At 46.6% G+C, this 23852-nt stretch overlaps 1 protein-coding gene across 1 annotated transcript in view; it reads right to left on the bottom strand.

Annotated features, from left to right (window-relative positions):
* Crybg1 (crystallin beta-gamma domain containing 1) overlaps window positions 1–22396 on the bottom strand; it is a 55041-nt gene extending 32645 nt beyond the window's left edge. The window contains exons 1-6 of the mRNA XM_036168529.1: window positions 20940–22396; window positions 13242–15537; window positions 9142–9189; window positions 8940–9058; window positions 6834–6993; window positions 4248–4387 (exon numbers count right to left, since the gene is read on the bottom strand). Of these exons, the coding sequence (XP_036024422.1) occupies window positions 4248–4387; window positions 6834–6993; window positions 8940–9058; window positions 9142–9189; window positions 13242–15537; window positions 20940–21583 (3407 nt within the window). The 5' untranslated portion in view covers window positions 21584–22396. The remainder of the gene's footprint in view (window positions 1–4247; window positions 4388–6833; window positions 6994–8939; window positions 9059–9141; window positions 9190–13241; window positions 15538–20939) is intronic.
* Window positions 22397–23852: the final 1456 nt, after the last annotated feature.

Here is a 23852-nt window from a genome sequence, read left to right as displayed (position 1 = left end):
GAGAGTTTCTATATGTGCAGAGGGAATGGGACCAGAGCAAGTGATGGGGTTCTGCAACAGAGCTGGGGGGACTGAGCTGGGTGGCAGGCTCACAGGGTTTGTGTCATTACTGGGCTCCCAAGCTGGCATATAGACATCAGCTACTTCATAGTAAAAGTGATGGAGCACATCGGACTAATGAAAAAGCAGTCCCTTCACTTCAAAGCATCAGAACTCTCCAACTCACAATCTCAGTCCAGACAAAGTAGCCAGCCTGTCTTCCTTACTTAAATCATATGCTCCCTATAGAGTTCTAAAATTCTTCGTTTTTTTAAAATGTACACTAGGATTATGCAAGCCTACCTTTCCCTTAGGGAAGATGGGGGCTACCGTCAGTCAGCCTCAAAAGCACGTCATTCATACTCAACAGAACTTGAAAGGTAGATTTAGTTAAGAATTACTCATTTCCTCAAGAAAGACTCTGACAAGGCCAGTTACACCCTTCCACGTGCAGAGGGACTTAATCTAGAGTGAATGGCCCCAGGAATCTGTTTCCTAATCAGATCTAGAGAAGTCCCCGCCCCCTCCACCACCCAGAGCATTGGTGTGCCAGCAGCAGCAGCAGCAGCAGCAGCAGCAGGGAGTGAGGGGTGCCTATTACCAGGTAAACCCTCCCACCCTGGTGGGTGTGGTGGCTGACATCTGCAACCCCACCCTAGGGAGGACTGGGTGGATTCAGAGAGTAGGCCAGATACAAACAATCCTATCAGCTCACCCAGACTTCCTTGGGCTCTGTAAAAGCATTAATGTCCTGAGTTCACCAACCAAGCTCAGTAAGCTGGTCTTTGAACAATCAGAGGCAGCTTTCAGAAGGCTTCTGGCACAGAAATGAACAGCTGAAGGAGACATCCAATGGCAATGATCATAGAGACATTTTCCTTTGCCAGACTCAAATTTTCTCCCAATCTCCCAACATAAAAGTGACTAAGGCACATAACATCTTTCCCCTCAACCCTATCCACTGGCCTTTGAGATCTAACGTGGTACCTAATTTAAAGCCTTCTCAATGGTCATTGTTCCTTTTCAAAACTTGCTTTTATCTGCTCTGCACACACAGACTCCCTTCTCCCTGCTGTGGTGCTGGGGACTGACCTCCAGGCCTTCTGCATGCTAGGCAAGTGCCCTAATGCTGAGTCACATCCACAACCCTTTCAATACCTCCTCTAAGGGGAGGACTCCCGAGTTCTCCCTGCAGCCTTTCCCTGCAATCCAGGCCTACACTTCCACTGACCCCCATCCCCTCGAGTGAACTCGAAGTGGATCTCAGATTTAGCCTGTCCAGAACAACTTCTGAATTCCACTCTTCCTCCCACGTTGCTCCTGCAAGCCTCCCCTCTCAGAACAGGCCAGGGTCCCAAGCCTTCCGAGCCCCCAACGCTGTCAGTCTGCCTTTCAAAGTCTTCATCCAGTGACCCACAACCAAACATTGGGCCAACCTCAGGAAGTCCTGCTGAGGAGAGGGAGGAGGGATTGTAGGAGTCAGGGGGTCAGAGACATCACAGGAAAACCCACAGAAACAGCTAGCCTGGCTCATGGGAACTCAGAGTCTGAACCAACAACCAGGGAGCCTGCATGAGACTGGCAGAGGTCCTCTGCATTTATCAGACAGTTATGTAGCTGGTCTATTTGTGGGACCCTGGCAATGGGAACAGGGGCTGTTCCCAGTACTTTGGCTGGCTCTTGGGAACTATTCCTCCTGCTGGATTGCCTTGCCCAGACTGAACACAGGGAGAGGTATGGTCTTAGGGCAGCTTGATATGCCGGTCTTTGCTGATGTATAGGGGAGGCCTGCCCCTTTCTGAGTGAATATAGAGGAGGGGTGGATTGGGGTGGACAGAGAGAGAAAGGGAGTGGGAGGTGAGGAGAGAGGGGAGGCTGCGGTCGGGATGTCAAATAAATAAAATAAAACAAAAAATGTATCTCAAGCCTCCACTCATAGCACCTAAGCCACCACCATCTCTTGCCTGAATAACTGGAATTGCCTCTGACTGCTTTGCTCTCTCCTGCCCTCCCGTCTTGACAATCTATTTCTATGCAGCGTCAGTAATCCTGAATTCTGCCTTAATAAATGCCCTCCACTCGATGACAAGCCATCGCCATGCTCTCCCTGCTGTTATGCTGTTATCTCACTTATGGAGAGGAGAGTAGTATGGCTGGGACGCTCCTCTCAAAATGCAAGTTGAAATTTAACCCCCACTGGAAGGTCCTAAGACAGGAGGTCATACAGGACCTTCAAGAGGTAATTCAGTCAGATTCAGTCATGGGGCCTCTTTCCTCATGAATGGAGCCACCCATTCATGGACTAATGGGTTATTTCAGAGCGGCGCTTACTGCAGCCAGGCTGGCTGTCTCTTGGGCACAACCCTCCTCCCACATGCCCTGCATGCCCTGGGACTTCACAGTCCCCACCAGCAAGAAGGCCCTCACTAGATGTCACCCATAAGAAACAGTACTCCTCCTAAACTCTCGGCATGTAATATTTATCATGGCCACAGGAAATGGACTAAGACAGAGAACTGTTTCCCAAGAGCTGTTTCTTAAGAGTGCGCTTCTTCCATTCCCAAGGCACGGGGCTTGGCTGCTGGGGGTTGGGGGAAGGGTGCTCATTCTTAACCTGTTTCCTTGGATACTTACTTTATTTCAACTGTACATTTACCTACTATAGTTTTTCTAGGTATACTCAAATTTTTAGACAAACAAAAGAACAGTCATAAAGGTAGCTAATCTACACAGTATTTTCTCCTACGGAGCTCTAGATAAAACATTGTCTGTCCTGTCCTAGAATACCTCCTTTGACAAGAAACTCTACCCACTTTCATTTCAACCATTAGGAAGCCAACACCTACTCCTCCAGTTTCTAGCTCTGTCCCTCAGGACTGCTATGGAATGCCAGAAAGCGAGCGGAACTCCTCCATTTCATTTCTTCAGAGATGGCTGCTACCCTCTCCAGGTCAAAGCCTCCACAGTCACACCTCCTACAGACACCTGAACGTTTTCAGTTCTTGATTTCTGAGGACTGATAATCAGTGTTTGTGACCTGCAGGTTACACAATTCCCCCTATCTACACAATCAAACCACTTCCCCTTGATAACAACAATGGCAAACGAAGATTCATAGTGGCCAACAGAATGCCAAGGCATGGCTAAGCAGCACTTTCTCATTCGTTCAGAGATATCCTAGATTGCTTTACAAGACAGACTCTGAAACCTGTGGCTGCACATCCCATTCATAAAACTTGTCAATGTTATCCGAATATGTAAATAATTATAAATTACATATATTACCATTGAACTAATTACACATTTCAGAAAACTTACACAAAAAGAAAATGTTAAAAAGGAAGAGATCTGAGTGGCAAGATGGCTCAGTGGGGTAAAGAAGCCCGATGACCTGAGTTCCATACTCAGGGCCCATATGTTGGAAAGAGAGAACTGATTCCTGAAAGTTGTTCTCTTAACTTCCACACAAACTCCATAGTGCACACATGCCACATACACACAGAGACACACACACACACACACACACACACACAGACACACACACACACACACACACACACACGTCTACACACATGCCATATATACCATAAGTAAATGAAAAATAAATTTAATAACTTTTCTAAAGAAAAAAAATTTGTATAAAATGTCTAGCAACTTTGATAGGGACTTTTCTAGCATTTCAGCAGATAGATTCCTCCCATGTGCTGGGGCTTTGAGCTCCACTTTAAAGACCACATCTTCTGTCCTGTGTCCCCAGTGTTTATCCTCATCTCCCCTGTCTCAGATATTCCCACTTCCTTCAAAATATTCTTATGGTTCCCTGGGGCTTGTGCAGCCAACACAACAGCATTGTGCAACAATAGCAAAAGAACTCTGTTCAGCTTGAACCCACCCCCTTGAAATCCTGAATTATCATGAATGTATAATCTGCTTCTCGGCACTGAGTGGCCAGGTTTCTCTGTGATAAGTGAAAAGTCCTATGTGAAAAATGTGGTTGCCATGGCTAAGATATAGCTTAGTGGTAGAGCCCTTGCCTATCATGCCTAAGATGAACCCCAGCACAGGGGAAGGGTGGGTGGGCTGGGGTGACGGCTTAGCAGGGAAAGCATAAGCATGGTGACAGGAGCTTGGATCCCCATACTAGATACCTATGTCCTCTAGTCTTCCTGATGGACCCTCATTAAACTGCAGCTGAAATGAAGACTTACGTGCCCCAGTGCACTTTAATGGAACATGTCTTCTGCATCACACCGAAGCCTTGCATTTCCTCAGTATCATCAAAGTAAGAATTCAGGAGTCCTAACCCTTCTGGCTCTGTAAACAAGTCAATTTGACTAATTCTGTAATCCTGAAAAAAAAAAAATACACACATATTACATATATAACTAATATATTGTGCATTGAACCTGTAATAAGATCATTATTCTTTCTCTGACAACTGACTGAAAACTTTATTTAAAAATTTTTGAACATGTAAGTGTGAGCACCTGAATCTATGTCTGTGCCACATGTATACCTTGTGCTGGTGGAGGCCTGAAGAGGGCATGTATACCTTGTGCTGGTGGAGGCCTGAAGAGGGTATCAGCTTAACCGGAACTGTAGTTACCATCATGAAATGCTCAGTGTGGGTGCTGAGAACTGAACCTGGGTCCTCTGGAAGAGCCAGTGCTCCTAACTGCTGAGTCATCTCTCCAGTCCCTTAAAATACACTTTAAATACATCTACAATTCACAGGGCACTGCCACTTCATCTTCTCCTTTCCTGTTTACACTCATTACACAACGCAGCTCTGTTGGGACAGACATTCTGCTGTGATCACACATCTCAGGGTTATATTCAAGTGTCACCAGGGAGGCACTTTCTCCGCATTTTGAAACATTTTTCTCTTATGCTCACTCGGCATTCCTTGGTCAGAGGACTTTTGGTTCCTTTGCTCCGAAGTCATTATCCCAGACCTGTGGCTAGTCTAAATCTGAACTTAGGTTCTTCCCTAACTATGGTTCTGTGCCCATAATCCCTCCATAGTGACTTTCCATGACTTTGACTAGAGCTCTAGGATGTTGGTTGGCAAAAAATGTAGGAAAAAAAATACACCCACAGCACTTTATAAATTTCTTCATTCTGGCCACTGTTCCATGCCCTTGGGTGTATCAAAATGGAGGTGTGCTGCACTATATAAATGTGTGTGTGTGTGTGTGTGTGTGTGTGTGTGTGTGTGTGTGTGTGTAAATGTAAAGCATATGTAAAATATTCCACTGAGAGGACACCCTAAAATAGAGTTCCTCGGAGCTGCAGAGTTGGGTCAGTGGTTAAGAATACTTGTAGTTGTAGTAGAGGCCCCCAGTTTGATTCCCAGAACCCATGTGGCGGCTCCGGCACCAGACATGCATGTGGTGCACAGATGCAAGCAAGATACTCATCGCATAAAGTGACAGCACAGTGTTCCTCCGATCGTATATGGTGTACCACACTATGTACTCTACTGGCTACGGTGGTGATGCCTATAGTTCTGGGGGCTAGGAATGTACAGAGGCAGGAGGATTGCTGCAGCTTAAGCTGTCAACACCCACTAAAAGATATAATAATGATCATCGTCTAAGTCACTCAGAAGTGTTGACCTGGGGTATGATGCCGCACACACGTGGTATGGAAGCAGGATGATCAGGAAGTAGTGCAAGGCTAGCCTGAGCTACGCAAGGCTGTCTTAAAGCAAACAAACAAAAGGGAACACTGAACTAGGAAGTAGGCAGCGCTCCTCTCTGCCAAAAACTGTTTTCCAATCCTTCCTCATCGCCCGTTGAACCCTTCCACTTTTCTCTGCTGCACTGGACAACATCCACCTCTCTGGCATAAAGTTATGATCTAACCTTCTTTTTGTAAGATGTCAGAAATTACCTGTTTACAAAGAAAGATGTTGACAATACCTTCCTCCTCAAAAGTAAGCAGGAACTTCTACCCACCTCTATAAACTGACCTCAAATAGCTCAAATAATCTGGGGTTCTGCTGTTGCTTAGAGGAAAGATTTATTTGGGCTCAGAGCTGTTCAAGGGTCATTGCTTTGAACCCACGATGAGCCCGGATGCCACGGAAGCACATGTGAGTAGTGCAAGATCACCTAATGGCAGCCAGGAAGCAAAGACACACAGAAAGATTCAAATAATATTTTGAAATCCACATAAAACCTGAGTTGAGCTATCAACTAAATTATTTCTAGATTGCCTTTCTAAAGTAAAGTATCCTTAAGTGCTTCAAGGAAAGTAGAACTTCATGCAGCAATCAAAAACCTAAGCAAGGGACTGGAGAGATAGCTCAACAGAGCACTTGCTGCATCCCAGAGGACCAGAGTTCAGGTCCTAGCAGCCATGTCACCGGCTCCAGGGGACCCCAAACCCTCTTCTTGCCTCCATGGATACCTGTGCACATATGTGCAGACACAGGTGCAGACACATAGACAAATATAAAGTAAAATAAATCTAAAGAAAAAAGCCAGTCTGTTCATAGAGAATTCCTCACAGCTAGGTGACGTAGTAAAGTGCTTCTTTGGGATGTGAGCGGAAGCCAGAGTGAAAATCTCACCTAATAGATATATCATGGAAAAATATCTAATGATTAGAATGTTTCCTTTCTAGTTAATTTGTGGTATACAAATATTTACATTATAGAACACATATCCAAAAAGTATCAATCCAATATTTCCCCATTTATTTTATAAAATAAAGATTCCCCTAAAGTAAAATTATCTCTGACACCCATCTCCCTGTGTTGAATGAAGTCCACATTCCCCATAACCAACCTGGACCACATGTCTGATGGAACCAATTACTACAGGTTTATCAGACTCTGCTTCTTCATCCAAAATGTCCTCCATGCCCCAGAGACCAGAGAGTTCCAATTCACCTTCTTCTAGAGCGATGGAATGCCCTTCAAAATTGGCTTTCTCATACAAAATCCAACTGAGAACAAAACACAAAAAAGCCATTATCTGTCACAGTGAGGCAGGTGTGATTACTTAATTCTGGCTAATACATACTGTACATCAGTAACTAGAAAAAGCATTAAGCTCTCCCTAAGACCAACCTCACCGGGTCTTATCAAGCCTCAGATAATTAAAAAGCTATACAGGTGTTTTGAAGGATGTTGGAGTTATCACTGTGTCCCTGTTCACCGAACCAAGAGTGGAGACTGACCGGTAGCCACAAGTGCTCTCTGGATGAACAAGACAGTGTTTCTCTGTGTAGCCCTGGTTGTCTGTCCTGGAACTCACTCTGTAGACCAGCATGGCCTTGAACTCAGAGATCTGCCTGCCTCTACCTCCCCAGTGCTTGGTTTATTTTATTTTTTATTTATTGCCTGGGTGTGGTGTGTATGCCTTTAATCCCAGCACTTGGGAAGCAAAGACAGGCAGATCAGTCTCTGTGAGTTTAAGGCTACTCTGGTGTACACAGTGAGATCTTGTCTCAACATGTTGAATGTATTTGTTTGTATGTGCCTGTGCACATGAACTATGACTCTCAAGTGGAGATCAGAGGGCACGTGTGGAAATCACTTCTCTTCCAGCATCATATGTGTCCTAGGAATGGAACTCAGCTCACCAAGCTTTGTGGCAAGCGCCTCCACCCACTGAACTAGCTTGCCAGCTTTGTGACAAGTGTGTGTGTGTGTGTGTGCATGCATGTGTGTGCATGTTTGAGACTGGGTCTTCATACATAAGACCAGGCTGGCTGGGGACTCAGAGCAACTCCCTTTTAGCTTCCCAAGTGCTGGGATTATAGACATGGGCCACCACATCCAGCTCTGCTTGGAGGTTTTTAACAAGTTTAAAAAAAGATTTACTTATTTTTACATGTTTGGATTTTGTGTTGTGTTTTGCCTGCAAGTATGTCTGGGCACTGTGTGCCTGCAGAAGCCAGGAGAGGATGCTGGATCTCATGGAACTGGAGTTACAGTGTTGAGCCAAGATGTGGGTGCTGGGACCCAAACCCAGGTCCTCTAGAAGGGCTGAAAGTATCCTCATGCTAAGCCATTGCTCTAGCCCTCAAATGCAATTCTTACCAACCTCATTAGATACTCATGAGTCAAAACCGTATGACAGGCCCCAATGTATATGAAGCAATGTTATATGCAGATATATGGGGAAAGTAAGTTTTTTCTATTGTATTTTTCTGATTTATCTGTCATAAACACATATCACTTTTGTAATCGAAGCCATGTGTTAGACACTCGTTCCTTATCTTACCACCAACGGTGTGTTAAGTCAATTATGCTGATAAAGACTCACTCAGAAGTAAGCAGGGAGGTCCAAATAATAATTGAGAAAGACTCCTGTGGTAAGCTGTGCCTGCAGTGCACCCTAACACCCCTGTAAGCTGCACCTGCAGTGTACCCCAACACCCCTGTAAGCTGCACCTGCAGTGCACCCTAACACCCCTGTAAGCTGCACCAGCAGTGTACCCCAACACCCCTGTAAGCTGTACCTGCAGTGGACCCTAACACCCCTGTAAGCTGTACCTGGACTGTACCCTAACACCACTGTAAGCTGTACCTGGACTGCACCCTAACACCCCTGTAAGCTGCACCAGCAGTGGACTCTAACACTCCTGTAAGCTGCACCTGCAGTGTACCCCAATACCCCTGTAAGCTGCACCTGCAATGCACCCTAACACCCCTGTAAGCTGCACCTGCAGTGCACCCTAACACCCCTGTAAGCTGCACCTGCAGTGCACCCTAACACCCCTGTAAGCTGCACCTGCAGTGCACCCTAACACCCCTGTAAGCTGCACCTGCAGTGCACCCTAACATCCCTGTAAGCTGCACCTGCAGTGCACCCTAACACCCCTGTAAGCTGCACCTGCAGTGCACCCTAACACCACTGTAAGCTGCACCTGCAGTGCACTCTTACCATCCTCTGACAACTTTTACAAGGATCACTGGGGAGAGGCGCCAAGAGCTGCAGTCCTCCATGTCCCTGAACACCTCTATGCACTCCTCAGAGACATCAGGCTCACTGAATATCACAATCTGCAAGAAAGAGAAAGTTGAAGCATTTTTTTGTCCCTTCATCGGACAAGAGGACTCTGGACCAGAAGTTGAAGTAACCTTACCTTCCCAGGCCGTGGATTGAGTTTATTATGCACACTTCCTCTGAGCATCTGCAATCAGAGGAATGGAAACACAGTAAACACTTACAGCCTTACAGGGGCGGTCCTCCTCCACCTGAGTGCCTTTAGTCAGAACACATCTATTTGCACCATTATCTGTACTGAAGTATACCTTGCTTTACACTCGTTATGTTAGCGTTCTCTTTGAATTTACATGATTAAATTACAAGATTTTCCAAATGAATTTGCCATTCTAGCTTCTACTCATTAAAATGTCTGGAGTATTTCTACCAATACAGAAAATTCAGGGCCCAAAAGTCAGAACTATGCTTTATATCACTTCACCGAATAACTAACCAGGCTCTCTTCAAAGAACCTGAGTAACCTCAAATTAAAAAGAAGAAGAAGAACAAAGAAAGAAATTGACTGCATTAGTCATTTATCTAGAAAGAAGTGGATTTGATGTGTTCGTATGCACACCCTCCTTAGATCTATAAATACTGTGTAGCCACAGTAACTTCTCTGTCAAGTACTAGTCTAAACGAAACTGTGCTCTGCAAGGCCCAGGAGCACTTTCCTGCAACTGTAGCTATGGGAAAGGATGAGGCAGGAGGATCACAAACCCAAGGACCACCTAGGCTACAAAGTGCTTATTTAGCAAGACATTTTTGTATCATAACAAAAAAGTAAAAAGTGGGCCAGGACTGTGACACAATGGTAGGACACTCACCTAGCATGTGCAAGGCTGTGGGTTCAATTCCCAGGACAGCAAGAGAAAAAGGAGAAAAGAGGAGGTATAATAGATTTCCCAAAGTACATGGCATGTGGTACTTTCCTAAAAGATTTACTTATTTTGTGTATGAATGTTTTTCTTTCTGCATGAATGTATGTGTGACATATGTCCACAGAAGTCAGAAGAGGGTGTTGGCTCCCCTGGAATTGTAGTTATTGATGGTTGTGAGCCACCAGGCATTTGCAAGGAATTGAACTCAGGTCCTCTGCAACAGCGACCAGTGCTCTTAACCACCTCACCAGTCCTGCACATGCTATTTTTAATCTCCCCTTTTTTGATGGACAAAATACCTTTTCATATGGCTTTAGAAGTAATCATTTTCAAGATCACCTGGCAAGACCAGTAAAACCCGTAACGTGCAAGATAATAAAAATAATAATTATACATGTAAAAATATTACAAAACATGGGCTACTTCCTGGCTGAACAGGATGCCAATCCTGAGGTCTGCCTTTGATCGCACCCTCTTGCCTCACACCAATGGACTATGACCACAAGGCCTGAGCAGGCCACCCCCACCTCCCATGTGGACTATTGGAAAGAAAACAGCATGCGCTGATTTGCTGTATGCACATAGGAGAAGTCAGTAAACTGAAGGAAAGACCTAAACTCTAAAACAAAAGCCAAGAAATACATTCAATATAAATTACAACCAGTAAACCTAAGACCTGAAGAAAGACATTTGGGAAAAATTGTAAAAAGCCAGCCAGGTGGCACACACCTTTAATCTCAGCACTCAGGAAGCAGAGGCAAGTGAATCTCGGTGAATTCAAGGCCAGCCTGGTCTACAAAGTGAGTTCTAGGACAGGCTTGAAAAAAAACTTAACAGAAAAACCTTGTCTTGAAAGAAAAAAACCAAACCAAAAAATTATAAAAAGCCTAGAAGCCAGTAAAACTATTTCTTCTTCCATGCTGTTTGACTTAGCTTCAGAGAGAAACTACTTTTTCCTGTTTCACATGTGTGTGATGTGCATGTGTATTCATGTGTGTGAGCACACATGTATGAGTGTGGAGACCTGAGGCTGACTTTGGGAGTTGTCATCTATCACTTTATATATCACCTTATATATCCAGGCAAGGCCTCTCAATTGAATCCACAGCTTACCAATGGACTAGTCTAGCTAACAGGCTTGCTCTGGGGACCTTGTCTCTGCCTTTCCCAGCACTGGAATTACAGGTGGGTCTTAGAAACGCACACATGTATGCACACATACACACACACCATTTACATGGGTTCTGGAGACCAACCAGTCCTCATGTCTGCTGCTTGCAAAGCAACAGCTTTAACAATTGAGCAATCTCTCCAGCCTGAGAAAAACTATTTTTAAAAATCAGGTTCTGTCAAGTTATAGCCAAATGATCTAAGATCTAAGGTTATAAATGATCTAAGAATAATTAACAGGCACAATGGCATAATGAATGGAAAACGGACTAGCAGAAATTTTGTGCCTGAGAGACACTGGTTGTTTTTGTTTTGTTTTGTTTTGTTTTGCAAAAACTTTTAGGATTTCTATATGGTATAGGTTGATTGTCAAAGGGTGATGAAAACGCCCCAGGAGAATAGGCCTATATGCCTATATCCAAAGGCTGGAGCAGAAAGAACACATGTTCAAGGCCAGCCTGGGTAAGTTAGTGAGATTGTAAGTAAAAGGGAGGCTGGAGAGCTTCATAGGCACTTGTGTAGCTCTGGTCTTGTTCCAGTGCTGGGGGGCAGGAGAGGTGGGAGTAGGGGAGACAGGGGAGGTTTGTCCCCAAGAAGCTTTCATGGCACCCCATGAGTTCAAAGCTATTTTCATAGCAACAAAAGGTTATCTGCCCTTTCTGGCTCTTTTCTCCATGAGACATGTCTTCACTCTGAAAGCTACAGGACCTGCGTGTCTGTTTTCTGGTGGTTTGCATTCCCAGGACCAAGTTCTAATACAGACACATTGCCCAAATCAACAAAAGTTCTTTGGAGTTCTCAATCTTTAAAAGAAAGTGGGTCCTAGGACTACAAAAGCTTGAAAACTACTAATTCACAAAATCCATGAAAAAAGATCTTCATGTAGTACTGCTGAAAACCTGTGTGTGTGTGTGTGTGTGTGTGTGTGTGTGTGTGTGTGTGTGTGTGTGTTAGACAGAGTCTTGCTATATAGTTCAGGCAGGCCTCTGCACTTTCCTGCCTCAGCTTCCTGAGTGCTGTAATGACAGACATGCTTCATCACAACTAGCCAACTATATTATTTTGAAAAAGCCTCCAAAATCACAGTCCATGATGGGATTACAGCAAAAGCCACCACAACTCACTGCTGCTACAGCGCCCTGCTCAGGTGAAAAGAGTGCCAGGTCTTTCCTTGTGGTCTCATCTCCACTTGCCTGGCAGCTGGCTCACAGCTGGGCCTCTGCAAAGCAAGTTATATGCACAATCCCCTTCAACTTAAATGGCAAGCTTGGAAGCAGAAGGGCACAAGTGAGCATGAAAACAACTCCTGGTCTGGAGAGAGGCTCAGCAGCAGCAGTGTGCTCAGCACAAAAGGCCCCGGGTTCCATCTTCAGCAAAGAGGAAACCAGCCAATCAGAGAGGAAGACATCCAAGTTGTGTTTTGCAGTTCCCTCTGTTACACCGAGGGAAAGAATCCATGCAAACCAAACTTTATGCTCCAAACTTGAGGTTCCACTTAGGTCCTTTCCCAACTACCCAGGATGAGCAAGGATGCTTGTGGAGGAATTAGTGAGACCCCACAGCAGAAGGAAGGAGAAAGGGACATCCTTTGGCTGGGTGGGGCCTTTGCAAATAGAGGAAGTTGTTTCACATATCTTCAAAATTCTAAATATAGCGCTGAGTGTTTTACAGACAAGAAAATGGGTCTCCTAGGTCTCTGAACTCTCAAAGCATCTTTTCTAAACTTAGACATTAAACATAGATGTTCACAAATGCCTTGAAACATACAACTTATTCTCCCTGCTGGACCACAAATGTCTTGGGGTGAGGGTGCCCCCCCCCCCGGAGTTCCTCGTACACAGATTTGAAAAAAAGCCAGGTGGTGATGGTACACTCCTATAATCCCAGCACTGGGAAGCAGAAGCAGGTAGTCTCTGTGAGTTCGAGACCAGCCTGGTCTACAGGGATAGTTCCAAGACAGCCTACACAAAGAAAACCTGTCTCAAAAACAAAACAACAAAAAACCACCAACAACAAAAATAAATAAAACAAAAGTACATGGTGAACAAATAGGAAACTATTGCACACAAACAACCACCTGTAAAACAGCCCGAGCCCCTCACTGCCTCCTGGGCTTAGAAACACCAACTAAATAACAGTTGGTACTTACCATGGGATCTGCTAATGACATTCCAGAAAAAGAAAGGCCTGGGTCATACCGGCTGGGTTTGAAAAGGCTCAAGACATCCGTATCCGTGGCCCCAATGTTCGGCACATTTGGCTTAAGAACATTCTCGATAAGGTTAGGCTTTTCCATGTCATCACTGTTCTTCAGTTTAGGGAAGTCAGAACGTTTGTACTCTGGCAAGGGTAGGTTGCTCCGAGAATTCAGGTCTTCCTTGGTCTCCTCTCTCTGTGGGTACTTTTCCATGAGGCTTGGACTTTTCAAACTCGGATGAGATGTATTTGATGAGTTGAAATTGAAGACCTTTAAGGAGTTGTGGGGTGCAAGATGTGGTTGTTCTTTGTCTGAGCCACAGGGCGGGTCTCCCTCCTTCCTGGGCTGTGCCACTGCAGACTGAGGTACAGAGCTGTTCTGGGAAGTGCTAAAAGATGTGGTCATGGTGTTGACTGATGTCACGGAGGGAGAAAAGATTTTGTCTTGTGGCAGAGAAGAAAGCATGCTTGAGAACAGTGTGCTTTTTTCTAGCCTCGACCGCTTAACTCCAAGGTTGGTGATGTCCCTGTTCTCCTTGTCATTCATGTCTGACGTTGTCTGGGGCTCATTCTTCCCATTAGTGTTAGTGTGCAAGGACTTGAAGAGGACACTCTGTTCGGTGGAGGCACGCTTCGCTCTCAGTTTGGATAAGGGATCATGGTCCTGCATCAAGTGCAAAGCCGGTGACAGCTCTGGCTGGCTCTCCTTCTTTTTCCCCAAACCAATGGTGAACACATTGGGATCAAACACCTTTTCCAAAGTGTCCTCATGAATCGGAGGCATGGCGAAATGAGGGGCTGGAGAGTTGGGGATCCTGGCCTTCTTTTTTTTCTGGGGCACACATATTGTGCTGTCCATATTTTTAATAATTTCAGTGAACTTTTCCATATCAGAAGAAGAATCAAAGACACTATCATCACTACTAGCAGAAACGTTCAAAAGGCTGGTAGGGGTATTCTGGCTGGTGACATTTTGGCCTGGCCTTTGGGGACTTTCTGAATGACTTTTGCTGCTGGGAGAGTGGATGGGGCTGAACTCGGCTGTCAGGGAAGTCCCACTGCTCTGACTCTGAGTTTGGACAGGCAGAGCCTTCTCAGACTGTGCCACATGCTCCTCTCTGTGATGGGTGTGCACAGGTGATGTGCCGGGTACATCCCCTGGCTGGGGAGGACAAGGGGCCACAGAAACCACTTCAAACTCATGATTGTGACAACTTGGCAGCTGTACCTCTCTAACTTCAGAGCTTTCTGAGATGACCTGAGAGCTCACATCCTGAGGACTCTCCACAGGAAGTACAAAGGACCGGACCTGGACAAGGACCTTGGAAGGACACGCATTCCCCACAATTTCTGAGCTGTGCTCTGGGGGTGAAGTGGGACTGGCTTCTCCACCTCCAAGTTTGGAGACTGGCATTTTCTCAGTGTGAGGAGACACTGGCACATCACATTCATTATGGTTTTCTGACACTTTCAGATCAGTGCATGGAAAACTGGGTATTGGAACTTGAACGCAGCCATCTTGGAGAGTGTCCTCAGGAATGGGAGCAGAAGGCAGGCAAGAAGACTCTGTAGATGACTCAGATGCAGGCTGTGAGTCAGAAAATGCACCCTGTGGCTTTGGAGGAGGCTCTGTGGCATTAAGAATGGCAGGGATGTCCTGTGCAGTACTACTCATGTTGTCAAGTACAAGGTTTTTGCTGTCAGCAGCCCCTGAGCAGTCCTCTCCTGAGAGCTCAGGGTCTGTCACAGGAACCATGGCAGTGGGTACTGGCTGTGAAAGACAGGCAGCATCTGTTTGTACATCTGCCTTATCACTTTGATCAGGTTCAGGGCAAAGGACCTGATCCTTGGTGGGCTCTCCTTCCCCTCCTCTGGCGGCTGGAAGATCTTCTCCAGGGCTAGGGACTTCCGTGCCTTTGGCTTCTGTGGATGGTTCCTTGGCCACCAGGCCATTCTGGTGGCTGGTTGACAAGGCTTTCTTTTCAGGTTGCTCCATTTCTTTGGCTTTCTTGGCTAGGTTTAGCTTAGCCCTCCCAACAAATGTCTTATTAGAGGGAGGATTGTTCCTTGTGCTGCGGATGTCGGGGTGTCTGGGGCTACTGTTAGCCCGCTTGTTTTCAAATAAGGAGATTTTATTGGCAGTGTTTCCTTTATGAACCGGCTGGCTAAATGGATTGTGCTCATTTCCCAAACTGTCAGGATTCTTCGCAGTTTTCAGATTTAGTTCCACATGCTTGGGTCTAGCAGGGCTACAAGAAAAAAGCAAAGACAGTTAGCCACCAGCCGGTGTTCTGTGAACATATAAACCAGCTCACAAAAGACTGCAAAGTCCGTACCCTCCAGGTGTAGATGTGCTGCTTTTCCATGATGCTTCTTAAACAACCCTACAAATACTAGGAAGTTTTTTGTTTTTGTTTTTTGGTTTTTTTTGCCAGAGCTGAGGACCAAACCCAGGGCCTTCCACTGAGCTAAATCCCCAACCCCTAGGAAGTATTTTTAAGGGCTCTCTTACCTGCATATGACAGAAGAGATTATAAATCTATCTAAGAAGCTATTGACTTACCAAGTATTAATATGTATACACAGTGATTGGCACTAGAATTGGAAGACATTACAAGGTATAAAAAAAACTTTAAAACAAATTTAAATATTTAATACATTCCCATATTTTAAATATGTAGATGAGTATCAATTATGCATTTTTATTTTATTGTAATGCTTTATTCACCTTTAGGTTTTTTTTAATATTTTATTTTATTTTTATGTGCATTTGTGGTTTTGCCATGGGTGTCAGGGTCCTCTGAAACTGGAATTACAGACAATTGTAAGCTGCCATGTGGTTGCTGGGAATTGAACTCGGGTCCTCTAGAAGAGGAGTCAGTGCTCTTAACCCCTGAGCCATCTCTCCAGCCCCACCTTTAGTTTTTTTTGGACAAGGTGTCATGTGATTCAGGCAGGCCTCAAGCTCACTGCTTGGCTGAAGATAACCTTGAATTCCTGATCTTCCTGCCTCTACCTCCCAAGTACTGGGATTATAGGCATGAGCTACCAGGCCCAATCATCCCATAATTAAAAAAAAAAAACAAAAACAAAAAAAAACTATCTTGGGGAGAGGAGAGAAGAGATGGTTCAGCAGTTAAGAGCACCAGCTCTTAACTGAGTTTGTTTCCCAGCACCCACAAGGCAACTCAAAAACAATTATAACTCCAGTTCCTGGGGAAATTCATCACCCTCTTCTGGGCTAATGTGGGCATTGCATGCATGTAAACACATACAGGTAAAACACCCATACACATTAAATTAAATTAAAATTTTAAAAAGAGGGAGCTGGAGAGATGGCTCAGAGGTTAAGAGCACTGGCTGTTCTTCCAGAGGTCCTGAGTTCAATTCCCAGCAACCACATGATGGCTCATCTGTAATGAGATCTGGTGCCCTCTTCTGGCCTGCAGGCATATATGTAGGCAGAACACTGTATACATAATAAATAAATAAATCTTTTAAAAAAAAGAAAGGAAAAGAAAAAGTAAAGAAAAAGAAAAAAGTTATAAGCCCACTAAGCTGCTGTTAAAAAACTACTTTAAAAGGTATTTTAAAAGATGAATAAAACATATTCATCTAGTATTGCCTCTTAGGACATTTTGTTCCTGCCATCCATCCTGTTAAAATTTTCTGATGTATGATGTGTCCACTATCTGAAATTTGTAGGTATATATGTATGTGTGTGTGTGTGTGTGTGTGTGTGTGTACACACGCGCACGTTTGCGCCTGTGCGTGCCTATGTGATTCAGAGGACAACCATGGGTGTCACACCTCTACCTTGTTGAGAAAAGCCTCTGGATGTTCACTACTGAGCACACAGTACTTTCTGGTTTTCAGGCCAGGGAGCTGCCAGGCATTTTCTTGGCTTTCATCTGAATACAGGAGTGCTGGGATTATAGACACACTCCTGTGACCAGCTTTTATATGGGTCTTGGGGATTGGAACTCAGCTCCTTACTCTGTTCCTACTGAGCCGTCTCTCCTGACCTGGAAAGTGTTTTTAAATCATTCATAAACCCGCTATCCACATTCTGTCTCATTCCCAATGGCTTCATTCGCATAAATATTTTACTAGAATGGAAACTGCTGTGTTCAAGGGGGTTGGCAGCTTGCCTCTTGCTAAGAAAAAAAGATGAGTTACCATCAGAACTTACAGGTCCATGAAATTTCTCCTTAGAAAGCTTTTTAACGTCTGCGTATAATTCCATCATACGGCTATACCATAATTTGTCTTCCCTTAGGCAGTCTCTCCTCTCACTCATATTTCTTACTTCTAATGACTTATTACTGGTAACAATGCCTCTGGATGTACAGTGTGTTCTTTCATAGAGACAAAACATGTTCTGTTGGCATTTGCTGGCCCTGGCCCCAGCCCTGGCTCTCACACTAACATCCATGTGAATATAGCCAATTTATTTCACATCTCTGGCCTATTCTCTTTTGTATCTGTAACTTAAAGGTAACACAAAACACCTAAATGATTAAGAATGAGGTTATTTTTATTTCATCTGAAACTTATGGTTAAGGGAATTTTTGGAAGTCTCCCTGAGGGTTTACTCTAGGCTAAGAGAGACTGCAGGACCAGGAGGCTCCCCACGGCTGCTTTCAGTCAAAATCATCCCCACTTTTCTGTCTTATGAACCACTTTATATAAGTGTTCCTTGGGGCAGACAGAGGGGCTTGTCAGTTTGTCATAAAGGAAAATCCGCTGCTTGCCAAGCACTTGACAAGTTACTTAATTTGGTTTACCCCGTGTACAGCTCATATGTTCTGTTCTAAAGTGAGAAGGCTGAAGTATAGAGAAGGTAAATGACCCTCCTGAGGTCACATAGTTTGTCTCTGACACCACATTACACTATATTACCCTGCTTCCCTGTTAGGGGCTGGACTAGACCAACCCGAATGAGCCCTCAGCTGCTTTCCATTTTATCACTGGGGTGGGGGATGGGGTAGGGTAGGGGACTTGGGAAGGTGGGGGTGGGGGGTGGGGAGTGTGGAGGTGGGGGGTGCATTAAGGAATAAGGGTGAGAGTTCAGTGAGTTATGGGGGCTATCAAATAAGGAAATCCCAAGCTCTCCAGACTGGCATCACACACCTCAGAGTCCCAAAAGGTAGGGCCCACTGAGCCTCCAGAGGGATAGAATGCAAAGCCCAGGTCAGCTATCTGATTTGGATGTGTTCATAAATGTCTCTAGGTACTGCTTCCTCTATTATCTCCTTAAATGCCCAAGCTTGCTTTTTGCCAGCTCACATCTTAAATTTAAAAGCCAAATAAAATCCAGTCTTGGTGTCCATTGCCTGTTATCTAGAGGCAGGAGAATCAGGAGTTCAAGGTCATCCTTGGCAACCAGAGAGAGTTGGGCTATATGAGACCCTGTCTCAAACAAGCGAAAACAGAAAAGCAAGCTTTAGGATTGAAGTCTGAGCCAGGGAGACGAGCAGAAACACAGGGTTTGCAAGTGCTGTATTAATTAATTAATATTAATGAGCAAAGGAAACATACCCAGAATATTAAAAAAAAAAAAAAAAAAATCTGGCCAGTCAGCACAAGGAGGCGTACCAAGTGGACATCAAAGCCCATCTGGGGATGTGAGTGGAAAGCACTCCAGGTGAGCCCTTGGCTCCCTGAAGGGTAGGAAGCGTATCTGCTCATTAAAGATTTACACAGGCTCAAAACACCTTTTACAACTCAAACTCTCTACCATTAAGTTGTGTTACCAAGAGTCACTGCAATTAACCCAGTTGGGGCTGATTAAAAGGAAGGCCCCTGTAATTCCTGTTGCGATGCCTTCTTTATGACATGAGAGGGAGTCCAAAGGGCCAGGGCTACCTATAAAAGGAAGAGCCTCCCTGTTTTAACATATGCCTTTAAGAATTTCAGAGCTCCATTGAGAATGAGAAGAAATCATTTTTCTAACAGGATTCAGTCATCATTTTTCAAGTGATATTTGGGTGTCTGGGTCGTTGTTGTTTGTTTTTAACTTTGTCCAGATGGCTCCACCCTCCGCAAGCCAGGCTCACATCTAGTCCTGTAAAGTAGCAGAATGGCCTTGAGTTCCAGGCCAGCCTCAGCTACATGGTGAGCTAGGAGCCACCCTGGGCTACAGGGTGAGACCATCAAAGAAACAAATCAGAGTCTGCCAACATCTTTGCCTAAAATCCAGTCATAACAGGACTAAAGGGTCTGAAAGCCCCTGTCAGAGTGACAGGCCAAAGAACCACATCTAATTCTTAATTTTCCACTTAGGCACTGTAGGAAAGAAATGGTGAAGAAAAAGTAAAAAATGGCCGGTAGTGAGGAAAAAAAAAAGGCACTTGGCTCAGTTCTGATAGGACACAGACCCAGGGAAGAGCTCCTTTGTGAGATCCCTTCCTGAACTTGTTTAGGGTCCCTCAACAGTGTAACTTTTCAGGTTTTGCCACTGCTGACTTCTGATTGGATGACAGGTGGAGGAACGTCATGCCGGGTTTCTCTCAGTGAGGCTTAGCAGGTTTCTGTGTTCTGTCACACTCTCTTCCACAAATAATGGGCATCATTCACATCATTCACGCAGGTTACTTTCCTGACACTACCGTTACAGAATAAATGGCTGATTATGTCAAAGGCCTCCAGGCAGCCAGCTGGTGAGGTAGCTCTACGTTATTCATTAAGCACATTTCCCTCCTGGCTTCCAAACAGACCTGTTTCAGTGCTTACTCCTTTTAAGAAATCAAATAGAATGAAAACGTTCAGTTAAAAAAAATGACTAGCTTTTTTGATCAATGTGTGAATCAAGGTAGGAAAAACTTGAGCACTCAATGATTTTCACCTGCTGGGGCGACTCGTTCTATAGAGAACCCCCCCTGTCTTGTTCTACCCACACAAATCAGTTACCATCAAGCCCAGGCGCCTCCAGGAAACCAGTGACTTCTTGTACCCCTTAAGACGGCAAAATGCACTCGGGCGGCGTGAACGTTGAGGGCAAACAGACTGAATAGGTCATGTCCCTCCATAGCATACAGAGCAAAGGGCACTCAATAAATACTTGCGAAATCGCTGAACTTAAAAGCACGCAAGTACAGTCAATTATTTTGAGTCCTTTCACTTAGGTAATTTTTTTTTTAGTAATAACAGCGACCATCTTAATAACAGAAAAGTTATTTTCAGCCCAGAAATAAAAATACCAACAGGTTCCCTAGATCACAGCAGGGGGAATTATTAGAGACTTCCTTTAAGCTTACTTTGGACAACAATGTACTAACTTCATTAAAAGTTCTCTTAAAGTTTCCCCTGTCAAAGCCACTGGATCACACTCAAAATGCTGCTGGCTCCCTGTGACTACCCTGAAATACCCCTGTACACTTTGGATAAGGGATACAATTAGCTAAATAAAGCCGTTAAGTCTTATCGCTGCTGTTTATATAAACACCGCGCCTCTAGGGATATCCTATTTTTGCATTCATTTAACTTAGCTCTTATATTAAAGCAGGAATTAACCGTGGAGGCTGCCAAGTCTGTCATAGCTCTCTGCAAACAGCTCCTCTCTTTGAAAGTTTTCAACAGAAAAACATACAGGCAGCGGTACACCCCTGAGCTGCGCCCCTGCCCAGGTGTTGACTCCGCGGGTACTTACAGGGTCACTTTAGTGGTTACAGTCGACCTGCCCACGCCGAAATGGTTCCTGGGCTTCAGGCCGTCGGTGTCGGACGCTCCTGCTCCCCTGCCCGACTCTCGGGTGCGGCCCCCGTCGCCCCGGCCGTCGAAGTGGTGGGGCAGCGGGCCCCTCTTGTGCTCGGGCTTGATCTCGGGCAGCAGCGAGCTGCTCTTGACCGTGAGCTCGCGCGGGACGACGCGGCCCGCCTCCTCCCCGCCGTCCGCCGCGGCTGGCGCCCTCTTGGGTGGGGACTCCTTGGCCGGAGCGCGCGGGCCGACGCTGGGTACCGCCTCCGGGACGCGGCTGCGGCCCCTCCGCTTGGTGGGCGACGAGGCGGGCGGCAGCTGCTTGCCGCGGTCCGGCTCCCCTCGGAGCTGTCCCCGGGGGCCGGCGCTGGCCTTGGGCTCCGGGCTGGTGACCGCGTCGGGAGTCGCGTGTGCCGATTTCACTTTCCTTTCCGCCGAGCCGTTCTCAGCGGCCGCGTCTGGCGCCACCTCGTCGTCGAACACCGCGTCGTCCTTGGCCGAGCTCTCGGGCGCCACGGCGTCCGCGCCCGGGGAGTCCGTGGATTTCTGCGACTTCCTCCGCCGGCCCGATCGGCGGCCGCTTGACCTCTTCTCCATGTCGTCCGAATCGTCGCAGTCGTCTGTCCCCGGAGCTATCGGGACCGGCTCGTCCACCTGCGCCACCTCAGTCTTGCTCAAGTAGATGTCCAATGTTAGCACTTTGGCGGGATGCGCGCGGTCAGTCGACCCGGCTGTGCAGATGGTCTCTGCGCCCAGGGAGGAAGGCTCACCTGGCGCAACCGCTTCCCCGGGGCCCCCCAGAGAGCCCGCTTCGGCACCCACGCCGGGGGCTCCTTCGGGGACCTCTCCTAGTCCTCCCACGAGGCGCTGCTCAGGCGGCGACCCCGACACACCCCTCGCTGTCTCTGGTTGGAGGCCAGCGCCTGGCAACGCGTCCTCCCCCGGACTGCGGGCGGGCGTCTCTGCGCTCTCCTGCCCCGAGCAATTCCCTGGTGAGGAATGCAGCTCCTTGGCAGCGGTGGTGGCATTTGGGAAAGTCTCTCCCTCTGCCTGCAGAGGTTCTAATTGGGCTGAATCACTGCCGTGGCACTGCTGCACAACCCCTACACTGTTGCTGGTGCAAGGTGACAGTTCGGCGTCGCAAGGGGTTGTCTGAACACAACTCTCCGCAGGCTGGCCCTCTGCCTCCTGTCCGGAGCCCGCCGCGCCCGCGTCGGTTGGCTTTGGTTGGATGCCCTGAACCTTATTTTTCTCACTCTCTGTTTCAGGGAGTTTAGCAGAGGCCGATTTGGTGGGACTCTCTAGCCCGTTCCTGGTGTTCCTTCTCCTTCCAGCCGTAAAAAGAGTGCCAAGTTTCCCCAACACTGGCTTCCTTCTGCTGTCCTCTGGTGGTTGTGCTCTGGACTGGAAAATAAGAGGACAGGGAGAGAAAACATGAGCATCCGTTTTGTTCCCCTTTGGTATGTTACAAAACTGCTGGGAACCAACCTGGCAATGGACCAGGTGTAACTGAAAATAAAGGTAGCGCACGGCTGTCTGGTCTTTATTATGTTCTAACAACAACAACAAAAACTATTTGAGATAGGGTCTCACCACGTCACTCTGACTGTCCTGGAACTCATCATATAGACCAGGCTGGCCTGGAACTCACAAAGACCCGCCTGCTTCTGCCCACTGGATGCTGGGCTTAAAGGCGTGCATGCACATCTGCGTGGCTAAATTTTTTTGTATTTTTGGTTGTGAGCTTTAACGGGTGAGCCATCTCTCCAGCCCTAAATTTCTTTTTCTTAAACTCATTTTCGAAGCTACATTACTTAGAATAGTATTTCGTTATAAGTGTTTTTAATTCGAAGAGTCCAATTATTACATGTGTACAGTAAACAATTCCCAGCGCTCACTGGCTTCAGCTTTTTAATCTCCTTCCTTAATAAAAATGCAAATTTAAAGCAACCAAGCGTGACTTCGGGAGCCCCGCGGTTCGTCCCCCCCACCCCGCGCGCCCAAATATCTTAGGGAGGAATTTTTTTGCACAAACATCTCCCCTTCTTTTCTGGGAGGGGGTGGATTGGGAGTGGCGCCAGGAAAAAAACTACCAGTGGCTTTCTGGAAAACAATAGGAAAACACCTGGGCTTAACCCAAAGCAAAGGTACAGGAATGCAGCACTTGGCCCCGCCCGGCGGGGTCGCGCTCACCCAATGGGGCCCGCGTGCCTGCGTTCAAACCGCGCGGGCGGCCCAGCGCCGTCCCGCCTCTTCCCAGCTCACCCCAGGGCTTCACCTGCGAGTCTGAGTCCAGCGCTGAGGGGGAGGGGCAGGCGGCGGGCACCTCCCACTGAGGGAGGATCTTGGAAAGCTAGCCTCGCTAACACCGCCTGGGGGGTGGGGTGGGGGAGCTACAATCCCTACCCGGGCTTGCAAGTCCTCTGCAAGCTTGCTGCAGATCAGTGAAAGCAAGGATTCCCCACAAAGGGGCTGGCGGCTAGAAGTGGTGGGTTAGGGGTTGTGGGGCTGGAAAGGGGAGGGAGTCTTGGCTCCCTGGCAGCTTGTGAATCTGATCGGCCCAACTCACCCCAACCTCTTACGTAAGGACAGTACCTTGAGAGGCAACCCGTAAACTAAAAACCCAGGTGAGAGCCTAAGCCCTGAGGAGGCAGGCAGTTCAGGGTGATACTTATTCTCCACTGAGGGATTCCTGCGGCACTCAACGCAGACCCTTTCATCTGAGCTACAAACGCAGCCAAGGGAGTTCGGGATTGTGAGAAAATGTAAAAAGTCTGAGTGCATGTGATCAAGAGTGAACACGCATCTGTTGGGACAGTCTGGCAGCGTTACATCCTGTAACCCGGTTGCAGCCTAGTGAGGTAAT

This window comes from Onychomys torridus, chromosome 19 (genome assembly GCF_903995425.1).
Source record: "Onychomys torridus chromosome 19, mOncTor1.1, whole genome shotgun sequence".
Lineage (NCBI taxonomy): Eukaryota > Metazoa > Chordata > Mammalia > Rodentia > Cricetidae > Onychomys > Onychomys torridus.
The sequence above is the reverse complement of the archived record's forward strand: the minus strand, read 5'-3'. Positions and strand labels throughout refer to the sequence as shown.